Raw genomic sequence first — 20,916 nt, 5'->3', positions numbered from 1 at the left:
CACAAGTCAATTTTCCACATAACTCATCAGCAGCAGCAGGTAAATCGTAGTTGAGGCTTTCAAAAAACCTTTTATGATAAAACATGCTAAAAAAATTTCGTTTTGGACACATCAATAAAAATTTGTACTTTTTTTTTGTTTGTTTTGGCAAATAAAGTGCAAAAAATCCGGGCAAAATCTGGATTTTTTTTTCAATTAAATCTGGGCAACCGGACCGGATCGGAATTTTGTCAAATTTTGTATTAAATATCCGAGCGAACTAGGATAAAACCAGGCAATCTGGCAACCTTAGTCTATAACATCGATGGAACTGTATCACATAAGAGCAAGTTCACTGGTTGAGATGGAGATAGAAATTTCGAAGGTTTACAACACATCACAACACATTTGCCGTACACCGGTATTGGGAAAATCTGATATTCGAACAGTTTCGCGCTGCAAAATTTGTATCGTATAACACTTTTTGTCCGAGGGTGATAGAAAAACACGATGTTTTGCAACACCGAACCGAGTGATACAGTCGGCGTTGCAATACAGTATTCGTGCATGAAACGCTTCGGTGCTGCCATCTTTCTTATGCTCAAAACCTTAGTTGAGGGGAAAATAAAGGAAATTGACCAATTCCAGGATTTTAACATAAAGTGATATTTTCTTTTGTAAACAATTCTCTTATCACTTAAATTGATACGAATTACAAAGAAGTTAATCAACTCTTTAAAACCTACAGCCAATTTTTGTCATGCCCTTGCCAATTGAGTGGGCTATCATACATTTCGAGGCGCAGAGATGCCAGATAGCTGGGTAAATAAATTTTGTTGTTTGAGCGGTTTTCGGGAGTAGGAGTTTCGTTTTTTTATTTGAAAAATGTTATTCCGTCGGAATGTCCGATATCAAAGTTTGAACGCCGCCTTTAATGGTCCATCATCTTTAGAAAACGGAACCTGGTGGACCAATATAAGTTTGTATTAAAAGTTACCAAACAAAAACACTTAATTTAAATTCTATGTAAAACCTTTAAATTCGAAGAGTCCATCAAAGACCAAATTCACTTTCATTTGTGCTCTACTTGCCCATACAATTTCGAGAATTTCACTCATAGCTTTGGAAGAACGTTACAATACCACTACCATATAATAACCTAGGTAAGGCAAATAGAAATTTTGATGCAGCATTTTTTACGTTTCGACAGAAAATTAGCACATTTTTGAAAGATTTGTAAGCGTTTATGAAAAAAAAAAACGTGCCGGAACCAAACAAAATCAACAAACCTGTTGTTTCATAGATGAGACATGCTCAGTTAAGTGAAACTTGTAAACTTATCCAATGCAAAACTCTCTCAACAACTTAGAAAAAGTTTTAAGAATGGTCATTCGAGTGAAACAAAATTTGATCCCTGCTCACTGGTCAATGATTTAATCAGTTCAATTTGACATTTGAGCCCTTTTTTTGTTTTTTTTTCTTATGAACTGATTTTTTTTTAAATTTTGGAATGCATTTTAACTTATACAGTATTTGTACATACACATTGATAATAAGTTTTTCATATTAGCACTACTATTTCAATAAAGTGAATTTGATTTCAATTTTTAAAGATCAATTCGAAATAGGAAAAATAGTAAAAATACTGAACAGCAAATGCACTTGGCATCACTGGTTGCCCCCAATTTTATACCTTCGTTTTCTATCACACCGGTGGACGGCCAACATTTTTGGTCTATTTTTCACGATACAAAACTTCCCATCTGTGCTACAGCTGTCAAAATTCCTACCACTTTTTCCCAACACCATTGGACTTGCTCTAACAATATAAAATTTGATAAATTTTTAAAATAATTCTACTTAGTTTCTATGAATTTGCCGAAATGCCAACTTAGATAAAAATTTAAAAAAAATCGGCAGCGACCAAAATAAGATAACAAAAATATTTAAAGAGTACCTACTCAAATCTAGGCGCCATTATCGTGTCTAGATTGTTTGCGTGTATGCTGACCACTTGACGGTTTCCATTTTCACATTTAATCTATCAAAATTACGTAACTTTCCACAATGTTGAGAAAGCCTCGAATTGAAAAAAGAAAACTTTTAAATAATGACACAAATAACACAAATAAAAAAAACACAAATGAGGCTTTCCTGATAAAAAAATTAATATGATTTAAACTGATTCGGCACTCCCTAATGAAAATGTAAAAAATATGGATCGAAAACACCGAAATCGATATCAGTCATTTAGAGAAGACGACTCTTAGATATTCCACGGTTGACGTAAAAATATAGTTATAGTTTCGAGAAAACGCGCTTCAAAGTTGTGGAGGTGCTCGATTTTTCATATATTTTTCGAATTCGAGCAGTTTTAACTTCAATCGAAAAAGTGTTAAACAAATTATAAAAAAAATGTACATTGAAACATGAAGAGTCGAAGAATCACTCAAAATTGATATTTTTCTACTTGCACCGCTCTAATTTTGAGGGCCGCAACTGTATTCGAACCTTCGTAAACCGTTTGCAAGCATAAACTTCAAAGTGAAGTGAAATCTGGACCAACTAGAGCAGTGGATTTTCAATTTTTTTCCCTCACCGCCCGGTTTTGCTAAATTTTCGAGCGCAGCGCCCCGCTGAGCAAATGTTTAAAAAATCGCTAGAAAAAATGCTGAACCCCCCAACCCCCCCCGCCTTCCCCATCTTTCGAATTAGGAAGGGGTTTGAAAGTGTTATAGAAACCATTCGCGGTCTTAAAAACGGTTTCACACCAAATTTTACGTTGATTAGTTCCATAGTTTCCGAAAACTGTTCGAATGGTGTCAAATTTTTACAAATTTAGTATAGGAGCCCCCAATTTTTGGGTTCGGAGGGGTTTGGAATTATTATAGAAATCATTCCCTGTCTTGAAAACGGCTACATACCAAATTTCCCGTTGAGTGGCTCAGTAGTTTCCGACAATTGTTCGAATTGTGTCACATTTTTATTAATTTTGTATGGAAGCCCTCCTTTAAGTCGGAGCGGTTTGAAAACATTTTAGAAACCATTTCAGACCCCAAAAACTCTTACAAACCAAAGTTTGCATTGATCGGTTTAGTAGTTTTCGAGTATATAGAGAACACACAGAAAGACAGACAAACAAACCGATTTGAAAGCTTGGGAATTTTGTTTTTTCATTGTAACTATTATAGAAACCTTCTCCGGCCCCAAAAACCCTCAGATGCCAACTTTAACGATGGTCGATTCAGTAATTTTCGAGTCTTCAGGACAAATTCTTAAATTTGAAAAAAAATTTAGGTAATACGCCTATCTGAATTTTTGTAAACCAAATTTTTTCATCTAAATTTGCCATTAATGTTAGCAAAACAATTATTGTTGATTTAGTGAAGTAGCTTAGCTTAGCTTGATTGACTACTCACATCCACCTTAAATCATTGAACTTGAAACACAACATGAAAAATATTCTGAATCAATAGTTCTTTATAAGCTTCGTCAACCGTCAACCGTCGTTTTTTTACCGATATTAAAATAAAAGCATTTCAAATTCCATGATCGCTGCCGTGGCTCAGTAGAACGGATTCCACATCGCCAATGGTTGCTACTCCGTGATTGACCGAGGCCATGAATTTTATCCAGAGGTCAAATGAATGGAATCTGGGATTGACAGCACATTCACAATGATCAAAACTGATGCTCTCTCTTTACACATCAAAAACGGTGCCGGCCACGTCCTAGTAGTCAATGGATAGAAGAAAAATAGAGAAAAGGGATTGAAAGAATGATAATTCACGCTTTAGGATCGAGGTCACCTCTGCATCCTAGCAAAAAAAAAATTGTTGTGTGGATTAGGTAAAAAGATATGATCGGGAAACACTTTTCTTTTGATTAGTGTTTTGCACTTAAAAATTTTTTAACTGAAATTGAAAATGAAACTCAATTCATAATGCAGAATTTTAAATGTTTTCCAGATAATCTTTTTTCAACTAAACAAGGTTCATTCTTAAATTAAACTGGCCAAATCGTTTCAAATATTTAAACGAATTCTTAAAAAAAAAATCCAGTAACCGCAATGAAAAAGTGGAAAATTTAAAAACTTTTCATATTTTCCTCCCACCACCTAGTGAAATAGCTGGTCTATTCTCAAATATCATTCAAAACCTCGTTTCACTAATCGTCAGAAGTAAATATTATAAGCTAACATTTAAGAGCAGCATTTTAGAAAGAAAGTCATGAGCCCGAAACGTAACGCGAGAAGAAACGAACTGTCCGTCAACCGATAAATATCAAAGTTTAAAAACATTGAAAGATACTTAGATCCTGATGTTTTTTCGCAGCTTTTAGCTTTTTAGCTTTTGATAGATGAAGCTGTATCCATCGGAAGTACGAAAACATCCTATTTATTCGGCTTTCTCCTAAGATTTTCACATATCTGGATCGTTTTTATAACTGATGGATGGCAGGTTGCTCCTAATGCGCACTGAACTTTACCGGATCATTTAATTTTTCATATTTTATCACAAATCATGAAAAAAATTTCAGGAATTTTGGCAGGAGAAGAAAACAAAAAACTTTCGCTCTTCCAATCGTTTGAATATTAGAAAAACTTGTCAAATTTTACAATAAAATACCTCGAAATTTATTTATTTCCCTCTTCTGGATTTTCGGAAAAATCGAAGGGAGGGATGGTGACAAAAGAAGAAATTGAAATTCGTTTCGGTTTTATTTGAAATTTGTAAATCACGTTTTGTTTTTTTTTTTGGTCGAAGCAACATGAAAGTGATTAAGCTTTTGTTCGTAAATTATAAACAAACAATTTCACAGCAGATTTTCACGTAAAAGTTTTTGAAAATGATTAAACATCCTCTAAAAATAAACGATTTATGAAAGCTTCGATACAAAAACCTATTTACGGGCGTTCCTTTAGAATGCAATGAATGTGAAGACAATGTTACGATAAAAAATGGTACTTAGCTTTGAGTTCCGGTCCAATAACTTTTAAATCCCTGCATCTATACTTCCTTCATCTTTAGTGCAATCTTTAATCCGGAGGTCCAAGGCGCCTGATTTGATGCTTGGCAATAGATCAAGGAACCGGGAACCTGAGCAGCACAAATCCATCTGCCAAATCACAGCAAATCCGGCTTAATTATTGTTGATTTAGTGAAGTAGCATAAAAAGTATCTATGACACATAGTTCAATTTCATGAGAATTTTTTTTTTAAACAAGGATTCGAATGAACAATAAGTGTTTGATAAGCCAAAAAAAAAGAATCAAAGAAAAATGAAATTTCAAACTTTTATTTATGAAAATTGTACACTAAATTTGAAAACAGTTTTAAGTTTAGCAGTATTGACGGGTCTAAAAATTTTGCATAGTTTCCTACAAATAAATCGGACAATTTTAGTAAAAATCGAATAACTTTTTATGTGTAAACATGAAAAATTGCAGATTTTCATTTTGAACGCTGATCCGCTCTTGAATGTCAATATGACACAATTGAAAGTTTAGCGGCTTGTAACTTTATTCGGGTGCATCCAAATAAAAAAAAAATCTTGAGAGACCCTCGAGATGGATCCTTTGAATCTCTAATTTTGCATCATAACTTTTTTATGGACGCACCCTGATTGACCAGGAAAAAAACTCCCTAATCAAACCTTGAGTGTCAATTTGACACTCCTCGCTCAAAACCGCCATATCTCTCTTGTTTCCCAACCGATTTAAAAAAAATTCAGTTTTGGAAACCTCGTAATAGAAATTGCAAATTGACAAAGGTACAAAAACTGCTACCTTTGAAAATTCTTCAAAAATTCTGTGTTTCGTACGAGTTTACTTACTTAAGTACTACGTACTTTTCAATTTTTTGTGGTCATGATCTAAAAACAATTCAAAAAATATATCCTTATGTGCAATGCATAGCTTCAAACTTCAGATTTCTTTTGATTGCTGACGGTGGAAATGTTCAAAACATACATAAATCAGATTCTTAATGAGAGTTATGCATGAATCTTTTTTTAGATTTGACTTTTGGATGACACTTTTGTTCGTATGATTTGTTTTATAGACTGATTTAGATTTTGAAAAAAATATTCTTCGGTAGAATGTAAAATTTTAAGTGAAAATACTTAAACCTGAAACCACAGACTAATGTGAAATCTCCGACTTGTCCGCGAAGTGGTCCAATCCAGACTGGCTCCGTGTAGCTTGGCTAGTTACCAAGTAGTCAAATCGCTCTCACTCTTTGTACAAAAAAAAGCATAGTAAAAATACTAAATCCGTGGTTTAAATGAACAACAGGCAACTATATTTTTGAGTCAAATATGATTTGTTGTTTATAAAACCTTAGGCATAGCTATTTTACCATGTGCTTAATTTGGCTGCGCATAGCAAACTCGACTGCGTATTAGTAAAATTGTCAACGAAATTAAGCATTGTTTCACTTCGTGCCTAGTAAAATTGATATGTTTTATTATGAAAAAAGTATGTGCTGGAACTGTAACACATAACAATGTAACATTGGAAAAAAATTTAAAAGTACTCAAATCTAGGCGCCATTATCGAGTATCTATTGATTGTTTGCGAATGTGCTGACCACTTGACGGTTTCCATCTTCACTTTAAATCACTTTAAATCTATCATAATTACGTAATTTTCCACCATGATGAGAAGAGCTTTGAAATGGAAAAAAAAACTTTTAAAATCTCTTGAAAAAATGTTTATTGGGATCGTTGGAAAACCATAAGTTTTAACATTTTTATTGTATTATAACTTCAATAGGCACATATAAATCCTTCTCAAAAATCGATTCTGTTCTCCCATAGTTTGAGGTTAGGGCTGAGGCCTCCTGCTAAGGTGATGTTTGTGTAGAACTGTCAATATATCCTAATAGGAGCGGAACTGTTTTGGACGATACACTTATGTCCGATTGAAAAAGAATACATAGTATTTGAAACGTTGGATGAAGCACAAATAAAAGTGTTTTAATCATTACCGATAGGACCGAAAAGCTATTACATAACCTTGGACACTAAGTGAAATTTTTTTGAGCATTCTGTAGGTGATCTACATTTGTTTTTTCAAAGCTTATTTTTCGAATTTTATTCTTAGACTTTGAATAACGGAAAACTGAAGTGTTGGAGCTGAAAGTTTTCTGAGAAACATATTTGAGCTACATTAGGAGGTTCTCAAAACTATAAACTTTGTAATATCGATTGGGAAGCAAGATAGATATATTGGTTTTATTCAGGAGTGTCAAATTGACACTCCAGGGACTGTAACGGGTAAAATATTCAATTGAATTAAGATCATTCTGTTTTCAAGCATTGCCACCAAAATTAATCTTTTCCAGTATAACCCAAAATAACTAACCAAACCAGATTAATATACAAATCGTATACAAAATCTTTTTGTTATTCTATTTTTCAGTCTATTATCCTTAGGCCATCAATCGCGTGCTTCACGTCTTCAAAGAAACTCGCGATGCGTCGTTGAATTTCAACCACTGACCATACTGACTGGACACTCGATTTCGTTTGTTGGATAATTTTTCCAACAGTACGCAATGTCGATTCCAGAGTGCGCATCGATCGATTTGAAGAAATGCTATCCCAGTGACACCCAACTTTCAAAAAATACAGGCAATTTCTACGATAAAAACGGGCTTAAAACAGGTACATTTTCGTCACCTACCGTCGATATTGCGAACCTGCAATATTTGACAAAAAAAATTAGCCACAAAATATTCGAATTTTTGTTCTAAGTGGCATGTCAGTGTGATCAGTGTTTCAACGTCGCAACGTGTCGCTAGTAAGCAAAGCTGCTATGGTTACCCGAATCCAAAAATCGAACAAAAATCGGTCGGGATTTGGTCCGTTCAACCCGTGAATCGGTCAAAAAACAGACTAGAAATCGAACCAAATTCGAACCAGTCTAGTGCTCTGGTGACACCACTTTCATGACGACGATTGGTTTTTGCGAGTGAGCTGTCAAAACAATCAGTTCGTTTTCTGATCACATTCGGACAGTTTTCCAACCAAAATCGGCCAGTTTTCTACCAAAATGGAACTTGTTGTTTTTGTTGTTTTTCTGCCCTGTGACATGTATTTTCATTGGACTTTTCGGGAATTATATTTATTTGGAACTTAAGTTTAGTAAATTTACAGGTTTTTTAATTGATTTCTTTGGACAAATTTATCACAAGGTTTTACTGGACACGACAAAAATGAGGCTTTTTACGGGCAATCAGTTGACTCCGGTCTCCATGCGACGACGATGATGCACATGGAAAATAAAGAAGAGATAAAGCAAAGGTGATTTTTTCCAGCCATCTTTCCCGGTAAATTTGACCTTTTTTACATTCACCTAGTAAAAAGGTAAATTTTTCCTTTTTTCGCATTCACCTAGCAAAAAAGTAAATAATACCTTTTTTCATTCACTGATTAAAAGGGCAAATGCTAGTTGGTTTGATTGGTTTCTTCAATGAAATAAAAAAAAACAATTTCTTTAAAATATTGATATTTATTTAAGATAAATAGGGATTTCTACCTTATATTCATTCTGGGAATGTATCACCTTGTTTAAAAAAATAATGTCGAGGCAAGTCCTTTCGTCGCCAGCCTCGTGGCTATTCGGCTTTGCGTTCTTCCGAACCACAATTAAGGTTGCCCAAAATTTCTGCGTTTTTGAGAAAAAAAAATTCTGACTTTCTGTGATTTTGCACAAAAATTCTGTGATGGTTTTCTGTAATGCTATTTCCTTTGATTACATTGAAAATTCAGGATAAATTTGGTCTTTTTTTACATTTTAGTTGGGTAAAATCAATAAAAATTACTAATTTTATCATCCTTTTTAATTCAAAGAAAAATTCTAAATTTTATACGGGCCAAAAAATTATAATTTGGGAAGTTCAATCAAAATTCAAAAATTCCGCGAAATCTTTGAATTTTTAAATTATCCGGGTTCTGTGACATAGATTCTGTGAAGAAAACTTGCTCAAAATTCTGTGAAATTACAGTTTTTTCTGTGATTTCGGCAACCTTGGCCACAATGGCCGTTGAATCCTCCTGCATTGCGTTAACACATTCATGCCCTTCTCCGTTCGACTAATCCGGCCAGGATCGGCTTTTCCGGAATGATATCTGGAGGATGACGTCGAATACACCTCGAAGCTCTGTCGGCCGTTCAGAAATAAAAGTAAAATATTTCCCCTTATTCTGCGCCGCGCGTGAGGTGACGATAGTCGAGTCGAGTCGGAGTCGCGTGAGTCTTGTCACCTTATTCCCGAAACCGATGTGACAGAGCATACGATTTAATTCTTAAAGACGAAGTTAATTCTTAAAGACGTTTCTCACCTAAAGTGACTACTGAAATCGGGTGACTCGACTATCGTCACCTCACGCGCGGCGCAGAATAAGGGGGATTATGTTAAGAACCAATACAACTAAATTATATCTGAGAAAACACTTAGTTTATTCCGATTTTCACATATTGGGCACGAAGTAAAACTTGTTCCTGAATGACAAAACAGCTTAACCTCAATAAACGGTTTTGGCAAATAGTTACTTTTTTCGAGATTAATTGTACCGTTTTGTTTAGCTCAATCCAGGTCAACTTCACCTCGTTAAGAGGTAAGTTTTACCTTATTTGGATTCACCTTTCTTGGTGAACACTTCACCTCGCTACGAGTAAAGATTTACCTTTTTTGAATTCACCGTTTTTCTCGGTGAGTTGAACCTCTTTCTCCAACTCGATTCAGGTAGAATTTACCTCGTTGGGAGGTGAGTTTCGCCTCGAAAAGGTTGATGTTACCTTTTCAGCTTCCACGAGCGTTCACCTTGCTATCTCGGAGAATTTTACCTTTTTATTATTTTCCGTGTAGGAGGCTTGGCAATTTCGAACTTCTCTTGGGTAGCATTTTATCACCGATCATGCACCTAATGTTGTGCGAGTCTAGAATGTTAATAATAAATTATTAGTAACTTTGAATCGAAAATATGTCTAAAAACTTACCAGTAGAGTTCCAATATGAAAGCCCAATCTTCGTCCTCTTTCGGCTTTCGATTCACAAATGACAGCACATTATGAAAAACCAGATTGCTGCGATCGAGGAAATGGTCCGGAAAAACGACTGACAAGCTTTTTTTCGACAGTAATCGATCCGTTTGTCAGACTCGTGCCGATCCGGATATTAGCGCTCATATTTTGGGTTTTATCTGCAATAACAACAATAATAAGTCTTAAGAAAACATCTATCCACCGAAGTATGAATATATGAAAGCTCGTTGATCCAGTGAATGCTTCCCGAAACTTCCGATAGGAAAAATTCTTACCTAAAAAGACATCCAATTTCGGCTTTGCTTCGTTGAATATCTCATTTTTTCAATGAACCAAATTTCTGAAATTTAAATTTTAATTGAAATGATAATGATGATTTGAATGTGCGCATTCAGGTCATATTGACACGAACAGCTTTGAAAGGTTAAGGGGTATTTGTTAAAAATAAAGATTAATTATGTTATGTTAATAAGGTTAAGCAAATGCACCAAAAAAATTTGATCAAATGGAGATAGGCTTAATAGCGGCACCTTAACCAAACATACGAGCAATTGAGCCTATGAATGATCTTACTAGAAGAAAAGAAAAATTTTGTTTTTGTTTCTTGTCTTCTGATGAAAATTCGACTAATACAATTTCCCGAAATCAACGGCTACTTGTTCTTGTCATGTATCAATTTCAGTTGTATTGTAAGAGCAAGTTCACTGGTGTTGGGAAAAAGTGGTAGAAATTTTGATATTTTGAAAATTTGACCATGCAAAAATGTTTTCAAGATCTTGGGGAGTTGTATTTTTTTACAAAACTGTTTCTGTTTCAGCCGTATGTGATAGGAATATTGCTATTTTTGTATCACAGCATGCGAAAATACAACACGTGTTGTAAAAAAACTAGAAGGCCACAGATCTTGAAAATGTTTCAGCATGGCAAAATTTTCAAAATGTGCCGTAAGTGTCAAAATTTCTACCACTTTTTCCCAAAACCAGTGAACTTGCTCTAAAAGCATATAATTTTTTTTTATCTAATTATAGGTCATTTAAATAACAAATCTAAACATTTGAACTAATTGAGAGAAGTAGAGGAAATGTTCAAAAATTATGTTTGCTTTTCATAATTTTCTTCGGAAGAAATTAACAATTGAAAAAAATGGAGTAAATTATTGATATGTGCTTTCGTTGATAGTGAACAGGATCTAGTTGTATTTTGACGTAGAGACTAGCAAAGTTTGAAAACATGTAAACAAGTAAACTAAATTGAATTTTTGTTATGATTATTTGCAGCAATCCGTCAAGATTCAGCTCAACCATGGAAAGGGGACTCCATGACCGGGATCGGGTTGGTCTCCAGGACCAGGTCCTGCTCGAAAACTACCAGAGCGAGGATGCCTTCATTGACAATCTGAAGAAACGCTTCCAGGAGGACCTTATCTATGTGAGTACCTACTCGTGATTCTCGGAATGTGCAGTTAACTGATAAAAATTGACTCTTCCAATACCAAAGAATAACTTACGAAAAAAAACCGTACACGTAAACGGCACAAATGGCCTTCGACAGCTCTGCCGCCAATCATCGATCAATTTCAATGCATTCTCAAGTGCAAGGGTTGGTAGTTCCTCACTGCTGCAACGAGCTGCAATATGATACCGTAATCCTTTCGGGATTTGTTGGCAAGCTGCATGCTTGCGTTAGTTCCCTTCAGGAAACGAAAACCTTCCTCTTTCGGAGCCGCGTATCGAATTACCTCCATTTGTGTGATTTTTTTGGTTCGTCGACAGAATAACGGTGTCTGCAACAGCAAAAAGGCGCCTCGAAAAAATAAACAAGCAAATTATAATTTTTTTGTTTCTTTCCTCACAGACTTACATCGGGCACGTACTGATTTCAGTCAACCCTTATCGGGAGCTTCCGATCTACACCGAAGAGCACGTCAAGGAGTACCGGAAGAGACACTTTTTCGAGGCTCCCCCGCACATGTGAGTAGCGAAAACAAAATGCTTCTATAAACCAAATGCCATGGCGTCATTTCCTTAAATATGACTTACAATGTGTTAACGAAATTTTGATTCAAAATTGAACACAATCATCCCTTTAACACTTATTTAAAACCCCAAGATCGAAAAAATGTCGGTTCTCCAAACTCAAACTGCTGTAACTTTCATTTACACGGGCCAAATTTTACCAAATAACTTTTGTTGAGAGTGTTAAGTTTGAACTTTTTGACCTGGAAAGGTTTTTATTATAGTTTGAAACCCCTCTCTCTCACTAGAAAGGGGAGAGGGGTCTCTTAAAGAAATGACAAACATTTGCATAGCTCGAGGACTGATAAAGCAAATTTAACCAATTTTGGTATGGGAGGGTACGAGGAATGTTTCCATGAACGTTTTGTACCCCTCCCTCCTTCTAATGGGGAGATAGGAAGGAGGAGGGAAGCTAGCTCATTTTTTTTTACATAACTTGAGAACTAATGAAGCTGATGAAACCAAATTTGGCATTGGAGGGTATAGAAATACGAGAAATTATTCCCTTCTTTCCGTAGGGAAATAGGAAGGAAGGAGGGGGACTTCCGTACCGTTTTTATTGCATAACTTGAGAACTAATCGATCAAACGGATTCAAATTTGGATTTAAAGCGTATTTGTGTACGAGAAATGATTCTATGAATGTTTGGTGCCCCTTCCTCCATCCGGTGGAGATATATAAAGAGGAGAGGGGGCTCTTTTATTGTTTTCAGCATAATTGGAGAACTTATCAAGCAAATGGAACAGAATTTGCTATGGGAAGGTATATAAATACGAGAAATGTTACTTTGATATTCTGATAACCCTCTGTTCTTCCAGTGAATAAATTTTGAGGAGAGAGGAGGATGCTCTCTTACAATTTTTTACATTACTTGAGAACTTATCCAGCAAGTGGAACCAAATATGGTTTGGGAAGGTATTTGATTACAAGTTAGGTTTCTTTGAATATTTAGTACTACTGCCAGTGGGGTAATAGTAAGGAGAGAGATGTGCTCCTTTTCAATTTTTTGCATGAGTTTAGAGCTTATTGAGAAAATGGAATCAAATTTGGCTGAAGAGGGCATTTGGATACGAGAAAAGGTTTTATGCTTATTTGAGACTTCTTTTTCCTTCAATTGGGGATAAAGCTGGAGAAGAGGGAGGCTTCTATACATTTATTTTACATAAACCAAAAACCTATATAATAAATGGCACCAAATATGACATGGGAAAACATTTGAGCAAGAGAAATGGTTCTTTGGTTATTTGAAACACCATTCTTGTTCCAGGGATTACAGAGGAAGTCGGGAGAGAGCTCCAATACAATTTTGTAGGTACCTATAACTGGAGAAGAATTTAAGCAAATAGAATCAAATTTGACATGGTATTCAAATACGAGATATGTTTCTATGAATGTTACAGACCCTTCTGCCTTGCAATGTGGAGAAGGTAAGGACGGAGGGAGTTGTATTGCTTAAGAACTTATGAACTAAATGGAACCAGATTTGATGTGATAGGGTTTTGATTACGAAGGAATGGGATCCCTACCTCTTTCCAGCAGTTGCTGATCGGAAGGGGAAAGGGCAGCTTCATACATTTTTTGGCGTAAATCGAGTACATATCAAGCAATAGAACCCATATACAGGTCCCTTTTGTTTTTGGCAACATGCTCAAGAATTTTGTTTTGCCAAAATCGAACGTATTTTTTCATCATCTTATTTTACATATTTATTAAAAGTAAAAACCATTGTTATTTTTACTTACTCAATTTTTCATCATTGTTTGATAATTTTTCGTCACTTTTGTAATTTTTTATCATGTTTTAGACATATTTAGAAATTTTTTTTTATGTTTAGAATGTTTGTTATTTTATATTATTTGAAATTTTGACCATTTTGCATATTTTTTTAGATATTTTTTATTGCTATTTGTTTGATTGTATTTGTATTTGAGTTTTTAGAAATTTTAATATTTTTCGTTTTTTTTGAGTGCTTTATATTTTTTTAAATTTTTTTTTATTATTGTTGTTATATTTTATCAACATTCAAAAACGTATTGACGTTTTTATGGTGTTTGTCTAAATTGTGTTAGTTCTGTTACAGCGAAAACTATATGGTAATTTCGTTCTTAAAAACCGTTCGATTTAGGCACATTTGCTAAAATCGGATGTTGCCAAAATAAAATGTCGCCAAAATCGAATGTTGCCAAAATTGAATGTTGCCAAAAACAAACGGAGTCTAATATGAAAGAGTTTGTTTGCGTACAAATAATTTGAGATCCTCACTTTAATCTCGAAAACTTATCAGATAAATGGAACGAAATGTGACGTTATTTAGAAACTTAAAATGTGTCTATAGTAGTTCGGGAGTCCTTCCTGCATTGGAAGGGCCGGCGCCGACCGTGGCCTAGAGGATTGCATTTCAGCCTTCTAAGCCAGAGGTCATGAGATCGAGTTTCGGTCACGGCATACATATGGTACTTTTTCTATGGGCTGGTGATTTTAGCATTTGTAAGATGCTAGCCATTATATCCTTGAGGTGTGCACGCCTAAAGTTAAGTAGAATTTAGATATCTTTGAAAGACATTAAGTTTCACTAAAATCCCATATGAGTAAGGTTGCCAGAATTTTTTTCACTACCATCCGGGCCTAGCAATTCCGGGCATTTTTTCAAAAAAACCTGGCAAAATCCGGACATGGATTTAAATTTTTCAAATCCAAAAACCGGGCAAAAACCGGGCAAAATTCAGGTGTTATTATATATAAAAGCAAAGAAAAAATGCAAAAAAAATCGATATTAATATTTTATTAATGTAATTGCAGACTTCCAACAACTTTTTGGAATACTTAAATATTTAAAGGTTTACAAAAGTAAATCAGCGAAATTATTTGAAACAACCGTTGAAAATTTCCATACCGATTATCGATTTTGCTGAAACGTACTCAAAAACTTTGATATTTTTGGTTTCTTTGTGAAAATTGTTAAAAAATCCGAGGAATATCCGGACTTTTTTCACGATATCCGGGCAACCGGGCCGGACCGGACTTTCTCGAAATTTTGCATCAAATATCTGGGCAAACCCGGATAAAACCGGGCAATCTGGCAAGCTTAGGCTAGCATCTTACAAATGCTGAAACCACCAACCACAGAAATAGTTCTATGTTTGCCGTGACCGAGATTCGATCCCATGACCTCTTGCTTAGAAGACTTGAACGCTATTCTTTAGGCCACGGTCGGTGGTAAGATTTGATAGAATAAAAAAAAATTCAATAAATAATGTACTGAGCATTTATATGTTACAATTATTTTTAAGAAAGTCGACAAATTAATAAACTTTCTACTTTACTCAGAAATGCTTGTGCTAATCTTTTGCCTTCTGATCATTTATTTGCTTATGTCGACCTTCTAAAAAAAAATATTAAGTTTTTAGCTATATTTTTGCACCTATGCTGTAAAGGATAGAAATAAATGCATAAATTACTGAGAAAAAAGGTCTATGATCCAAATGATGATTGGATAAATGAGTTTACAAACAAGTGAAGTGCATATTTGAAAAAGTTCCCGATACATCAATTATTTTTTAGCTTCGCGGGCCGTACCAACATATCTCGAGGGCCATGGGCGGCCCGCGGGTCGCGAGTTGCCCATCCCTGGTATAAGATAAAAATTTATGCCGGAACCAAACAAAATCAACAAAACTATGGTTTTATATATGAGGCATGCTCAGTTTGATGAAATTTGCAAACCTGCTAAATTAAAAACTTTTTTAAGACTTCAAAAATGTTTTTATTATGGTGATATTTAAGAAAAAAATTTTGATACCTACTCACTGATCGATGATTTAACCAGGCCAATTTGACATTTGAGCGATGTTTTTTTTTTATTTTTTCTTTTTTCCATCCCTAGATCTAGGATCTATGATCTTCAGGAGAAGATGAATCTTCAAGATAGATTCAGATGGACGGTCGTAGATTGGGCAGAATGGCAAAGCCACAAACCATATTTAGACGGTACAAAATGTACAGTTGATTTAAACTAGAATGTCCATTTCACGGCCATTTTAGCGTTCCCGGGAATCGGATGATGAAAATGAAGATCTTAACACTCAAAAATTTTTAGGTAGTAGATAGTATTGTAAAGCATTTCAAACTTTTCAATGCTTCAAAAATTTAATTTGCAATTATAAAACCCAAGACCCAAAAACAAAGTACTTTAACCGACCAACTTGACTGATACTTGTTGCAAAAATTTGGAATAATTTAGAAAGGTTTTTCAATATCGATAGTAGTTCGTTAGCTAGATTTCAGGTTATTCATCATATCTCGTAAATTTACAGATGATCATTCTTTTGTATTAAAATATGACTGTCAACAGTTTGCGAAACGGAAGTTCTAAATTATGAGTGTTGCAAAACCAAACATACAGATTATTTTTCATAGCTTTTCTTTAATGGAATTGTTTGGTTTATAGATAATTTGTCGTTTTTACGTTTTACACTAAGTTGTCGAACAAAATAACATTTTTAATCAAATTATATGTATTAACCAGTTTTTAGAGAAAACAAGTTTAAGTCTAAACTATATATCAAGGTAGAACTATCATTTTCATTGCTCGATCTTAACCAATTTTCCAATTCAGGTCGTATAAAATTTTAGAATTTCGGCACATTTAATTGGCTTCGGGAATTCCCGGGATCTTTTAGCGTTTCCCAGGATTCGAGAATCTGTGTCACAGTATACAGAACTTTGTGAAAAATCCCAGATTTCACAGATTTTTTAGAAATCTTTCCATAACATCAGATCAATATACAACAAAAATCTGAATGATTTAAAAAAAACGAACACAAACACATGCAGGATCTCAAACTTGATGATTCCTCGAAGAAATTCCTTTTTCTTAACTCTTAGCGTACATCATTCGATTATATGATGGCTAGCATTTTACAAATGCTAAAACCACCAACCTACGGAAAGTATACTATGTATGCCGTAACCGAGATTCGATCTCTTGCTCATGCTGGCTTAGAAAACTTGAAGGCTATCCTCTACGCCACGGGCTGCGGCGCATTTGTAGGTCTCAATTTGTATATTTTGTTTTTTATATCATTCTAGATTACGCTTACGAAATTTAGCTAAAAATCACAGAATTTCGACAAAAAATCACAGAATTCGAGAATTTATTTTGTCGAGAATTTATTTTGTCAACCTTGGTCGGGAACTCTTATTCACTTTGATTCAAACTGCGGCTAATGGAATTTGATTCTGCAGACAGAAAATTTCAAAGCAAAAATACTTTGTTTTTTTTTTTGGAATCAGATAATGTTTTAGTTAAAACTAGCTGACCCGGTAAACTTCGTTTTACCTTCTTAAGTATAAATCGTAATAAATGTTTAATTTCATCTACACGTCCTTAACTGCACAGTGCTCGCGAATAGATTCTCATGGAAATCGTAACAAATAAAGTTAAATTTGTATTGGGACCACCATCCATAAAAAGGGAGATTCTTGAAACTATTATTCAAACCATCTCTGACCCAAAAAACCCTCGGATACCAAATTTCACTTCATTCCGACCGACCATTCATACGTGATGTTGTTACAAAGAAAACGCCTCCATTTTTATATATACGATGTAAGAAAGGTGGTTTGAATTATAGTCTTATGGACATTTTCAAAATGAATGAAATTACACTTAGGTTATTGAAGGGTCTTCTTTCTACCCTCTTGTCTTGTTTAACGTATATGAATTGATCCTAGTTCTAAAATTGGGTAGCATTTCTAGAAAATATAACTTCTGTGAGTTATGAACAAAATGTTCAACTCTTTTTAGACTTCAAAATCTTCATAAGATACAATCATTAGTTGAGGGAATGAGAGTAAATCGCAAGAAATAGATCATCAAGATTAAACCAACTATTGGAAAACTGAGTTAACATAAGAGAAAATATTAGTTATGTATATCTTAGATAAAAATCTTTTGGGGATAATTAACTATAATCAATTTTTGAATTTTAACTCTCTATGACGATATCTTATTCACCAATGTAAAAAATTGTGTTCCAAACTTTTTGGTATTCTTATATCAGATAGAATTTGATACCAGATTTATGGTTCGGAAAAATTTCAAAATATTGAATTCAAAAATAGGAACTTGTTACAAAAGTTGTTTCAGAATCGAGCAAATGTTAGTTATATAGACTTTTCGATTCCTTCCAGAAACTATCCCTTCACTTATTTTGTCTATCCCAATCGAATCTAAGTTCCTCTAACCAGTGAATCTAAAAATAACCCTGTCAATCTTATTCTAATTCGGTCCACCGTTCCGTTTCAGCTTCGCACTGAGCGACAACGCGTACCGGTCGCTGACCGAGGAAAACCGGGGCCAATGCATCCTGATCTCGGGCGAGAGTGGCTCGGGAAAGACGGAAGCTTCGAAGAAGGTGCTGCAGTTCATTGCCGCGGCTACGGGACACACCAGTAGCGTCGAGGGTGTCAAGGATAAGTTGCTGCAGAGTAATCCGGTGTTGGAGGCTTTCGGCAATGCCAAAACCAATAGAAATGATAATTCTTCGAGGTTCGGGAAATATATGGATGTGCAGTTCGATTTTCGGGGAGTTCCGGAGGGTGGAAATATTTTGAATTACTTGCTGGAGAAGAGCCGAGTCATTCATCAAAGTGGTGGGGAGAGAAACTTCCACATTTTCTATCAGCTGCTGGCCGGGGCTGACGATGGATTGCTGCAGGAGCTGCACCTCAAGAGGAAGTTGGATACGTACTTCTACTTGAGTGATGGGGTAATTAATCCTTTTTCTTAAGATAAAAGTTTGTTTTAATTTTATAAATATATTTTAAGGATAACGCCAATACCGCACACATTCGAGACGCGGACAATTTTAAGCAAGTGCAAAAGGCGATGACCGTTATCGAAATTCCGGACAGTCAGCAGCGACTAATTTTGGATATTGTTGCCAGCGTGTTGCACATGGGAAATGTCGGATTCACCGAGGAGGAGGGAAAGGCGAAAATTTTGAAACCGGAAGCCGTTACGGCGATTGCTAAGGTGGGTTTCTTAATCTGAATTTGCGAGTTTGTGAATCTCAAATAATAAGTTCATTTTCTTTTCAGCTTCTGGGCTGTGAGGAGGAACAACTTCGAAATGCCCTTACGCATCGCACAATCGAGGCCCGCGGCGACATTGTAACTAGCCCGCTGAACCGAGAGATGGCCATTTACGCCCGAGATGCTCTGGCCAAAGCCGTTTACGATCGGCTGTTTACCTGGTTGGTGAAACGTATCAATACCTCGCTTCACGCGGATCAAATGGCCTCCAAGAAGAATTCGGTGATGGGTATTTTGGACATCTATGGATTCGAGATATTCAAGAAGAACAGCTTCGAGCAGTTTTGTATCAACTTTTGTAACGAGAAGCTGCAGCAACTGTTTATCGAGCTTACGCTTAAGCAAGAACAAGAAGAATATTTGAAGGAAGGCATTGAGTGGGAGCCGGTGGAGTACTTCGATAATAAGGTTATCTGTAATTTGATTGAGGAGAAGCACAAAGGCATTGTGGCGTTGATGGATGAGGAATGTCTACGTCCGGGAGATCCCACGGATATGAGTTTCCTGCGAAAGATGAATGACAATTTGGGTGATCATGCGCATTACATTTGTCACGTGAGGGCTTCAACGACTGTCCAGAAAACCTTGGGAAGAGATGAGTTTAGATTGGTGCACTATGCAGGAGATGTCACCTATAATGTGCATGGCTTCTTGGATAAGAACAACGACCTGCTGTTCAGAGACTTGAAGGAAGCGATGGCCAGCTGCAAAAATGACATCATTAAGAGTTGTTTCCCAGAGTCGAGTATTTCCAGCAAGAAACGACCGGAAACAGCAGTCACGCAGTTCAAGAACTCTTTGAACAACCTTATGGAGATTTTGATGTGCAAAGAACCCTCCTATATCAGATGTATCAAGCCGAACGACCTTCAGACTGGAGGGCACTTTGACTACGAGCTAGTCCGTCATCAAGTCAAATATCTGGGTTTGATGGAAAATTTGAGAGTCCGACGAGCTGGATTTGCTTATCGCAGAACTTACGAACTCTTCCTTCAACGATACAAGTGCCTTAGCAAACAAACTTGGCCCCATTATCATGGACCAGCTAAGGAGGGCGTCCAAATTCTAGCCTGTGAGCTGGGCTACGAACGAGATGACTACCGCATGGGCAAGACCAAGATCTTCATCCGTTTGCCCAAGACCCTTTTCGAAACTGAAGACGCATTCCAAGTTAAGAAACATTATCTGGCGGCAATCATCCAATCCCGTTGGAAGGGTCGCAAACAACGAAAGATTTACCTTGAAACCTATGCCAAGATCATCACCTGTCAGAAGTACATCCGACGCTACCTCGCTATCCAGGAACGAAAACGCCGTCGTGCCGCGGCCGATAAGATCCGATTCTTCATCAAAGGTTTCATCACTCGTAACGATGAACAAAACGAATGCAACAAATCATTTATCGAGCACACCAAGCGCCATTGGCTTACCAAGTTGTCCAAGAGCCTACCGAAGTCGTTCATGAACCACACCTGGATTCCGGCCCCTAAACATTGTCAGGATGCTTCCATTAGTCTAAGGCGCATGCACAAACTTCACCTGGCTCGCCAGTACCGGTTAGGCCTCGCTCCAGAGAAGAAAAAACAACTGGACCTCAAAGTTCTTTCGGAATCCATGTTCAAGGACAAGAAGAAGAGTTACCCGGAAAGTGTCGGCCCATGGTTCATGGATGAGCGAATCGCCAAACCACACGCAACCGCAGTCAGTAACTTCGTCGTCACCCAGATCAGCAACGAGAAGCTTTTCGTAAGACCTTTTGAATAACTTATAATTTCC

At 36.0% G+C, this 20,916-nt stretch overlaps 1 protein-coding gene across 3 annotated transcripts in view; it reads left to right on the top strand.

Moving 5' to 3' along the window:
* LOC129745440 (unconventional myosin IC) overlaps nucleotides 1–20,916 on the top strand; it is a 125,237-nt gene that overhangs the window by 93,790 nt on the left and 10,531 nt on the right. For all 3 annotated transcript variants that reach the window (XM_055738517.1, XM_055738518.1, XM_055738516.1), the window contains 5 exons: nucleotides 11,308–11,458; nucleotides 11,885–12,000; nucleotides 18,353–18,815; nucleotides 18,875–19,081; nucleotides 19,147–20,886. In XM_055738517.1, the coding sequence (XP_055594492.1) occupies nucleotides 11,333–11,458; nucleotides 11,885–12,000; nucleotides 18,353–18,815; nucleotides 18,875–19,081; nucleotides 19,147–20,886 (2,652 nt within the window). In that variant the 5' untranslated portion in view covers nucleotides 11,308–11,332. The remainder of the gene's footprint in view (nucleotides 1–11,307; nucleotides 11,459–11,884; nucleotides 12,001–18,352; nucleotides 18,816–18,874; nucleotides 19,082–19,146; nucleotides 20,887–20,916) is intronic.

This window comes from Uranotaenia lowii, chromosome 2 (genome assembly GCF_029784155.1).
Source record: "Uranotaenia lowii strain MFRU-FL chromosome 2, ASM2978415v1, whole genome shotgun sequence".
Taxonomy (NCBI): domain Eukaryota; kingdom Metazoa; phylum Arthropoda; class Insecta; order Diptera; family Culicidae; genus Uranotaenia; species Uranotaenia lowii.
Note: the sequence above shows the minus strand (reverse complement) of the source record. Positions and strands in the feature narration are given on the sequence as shown.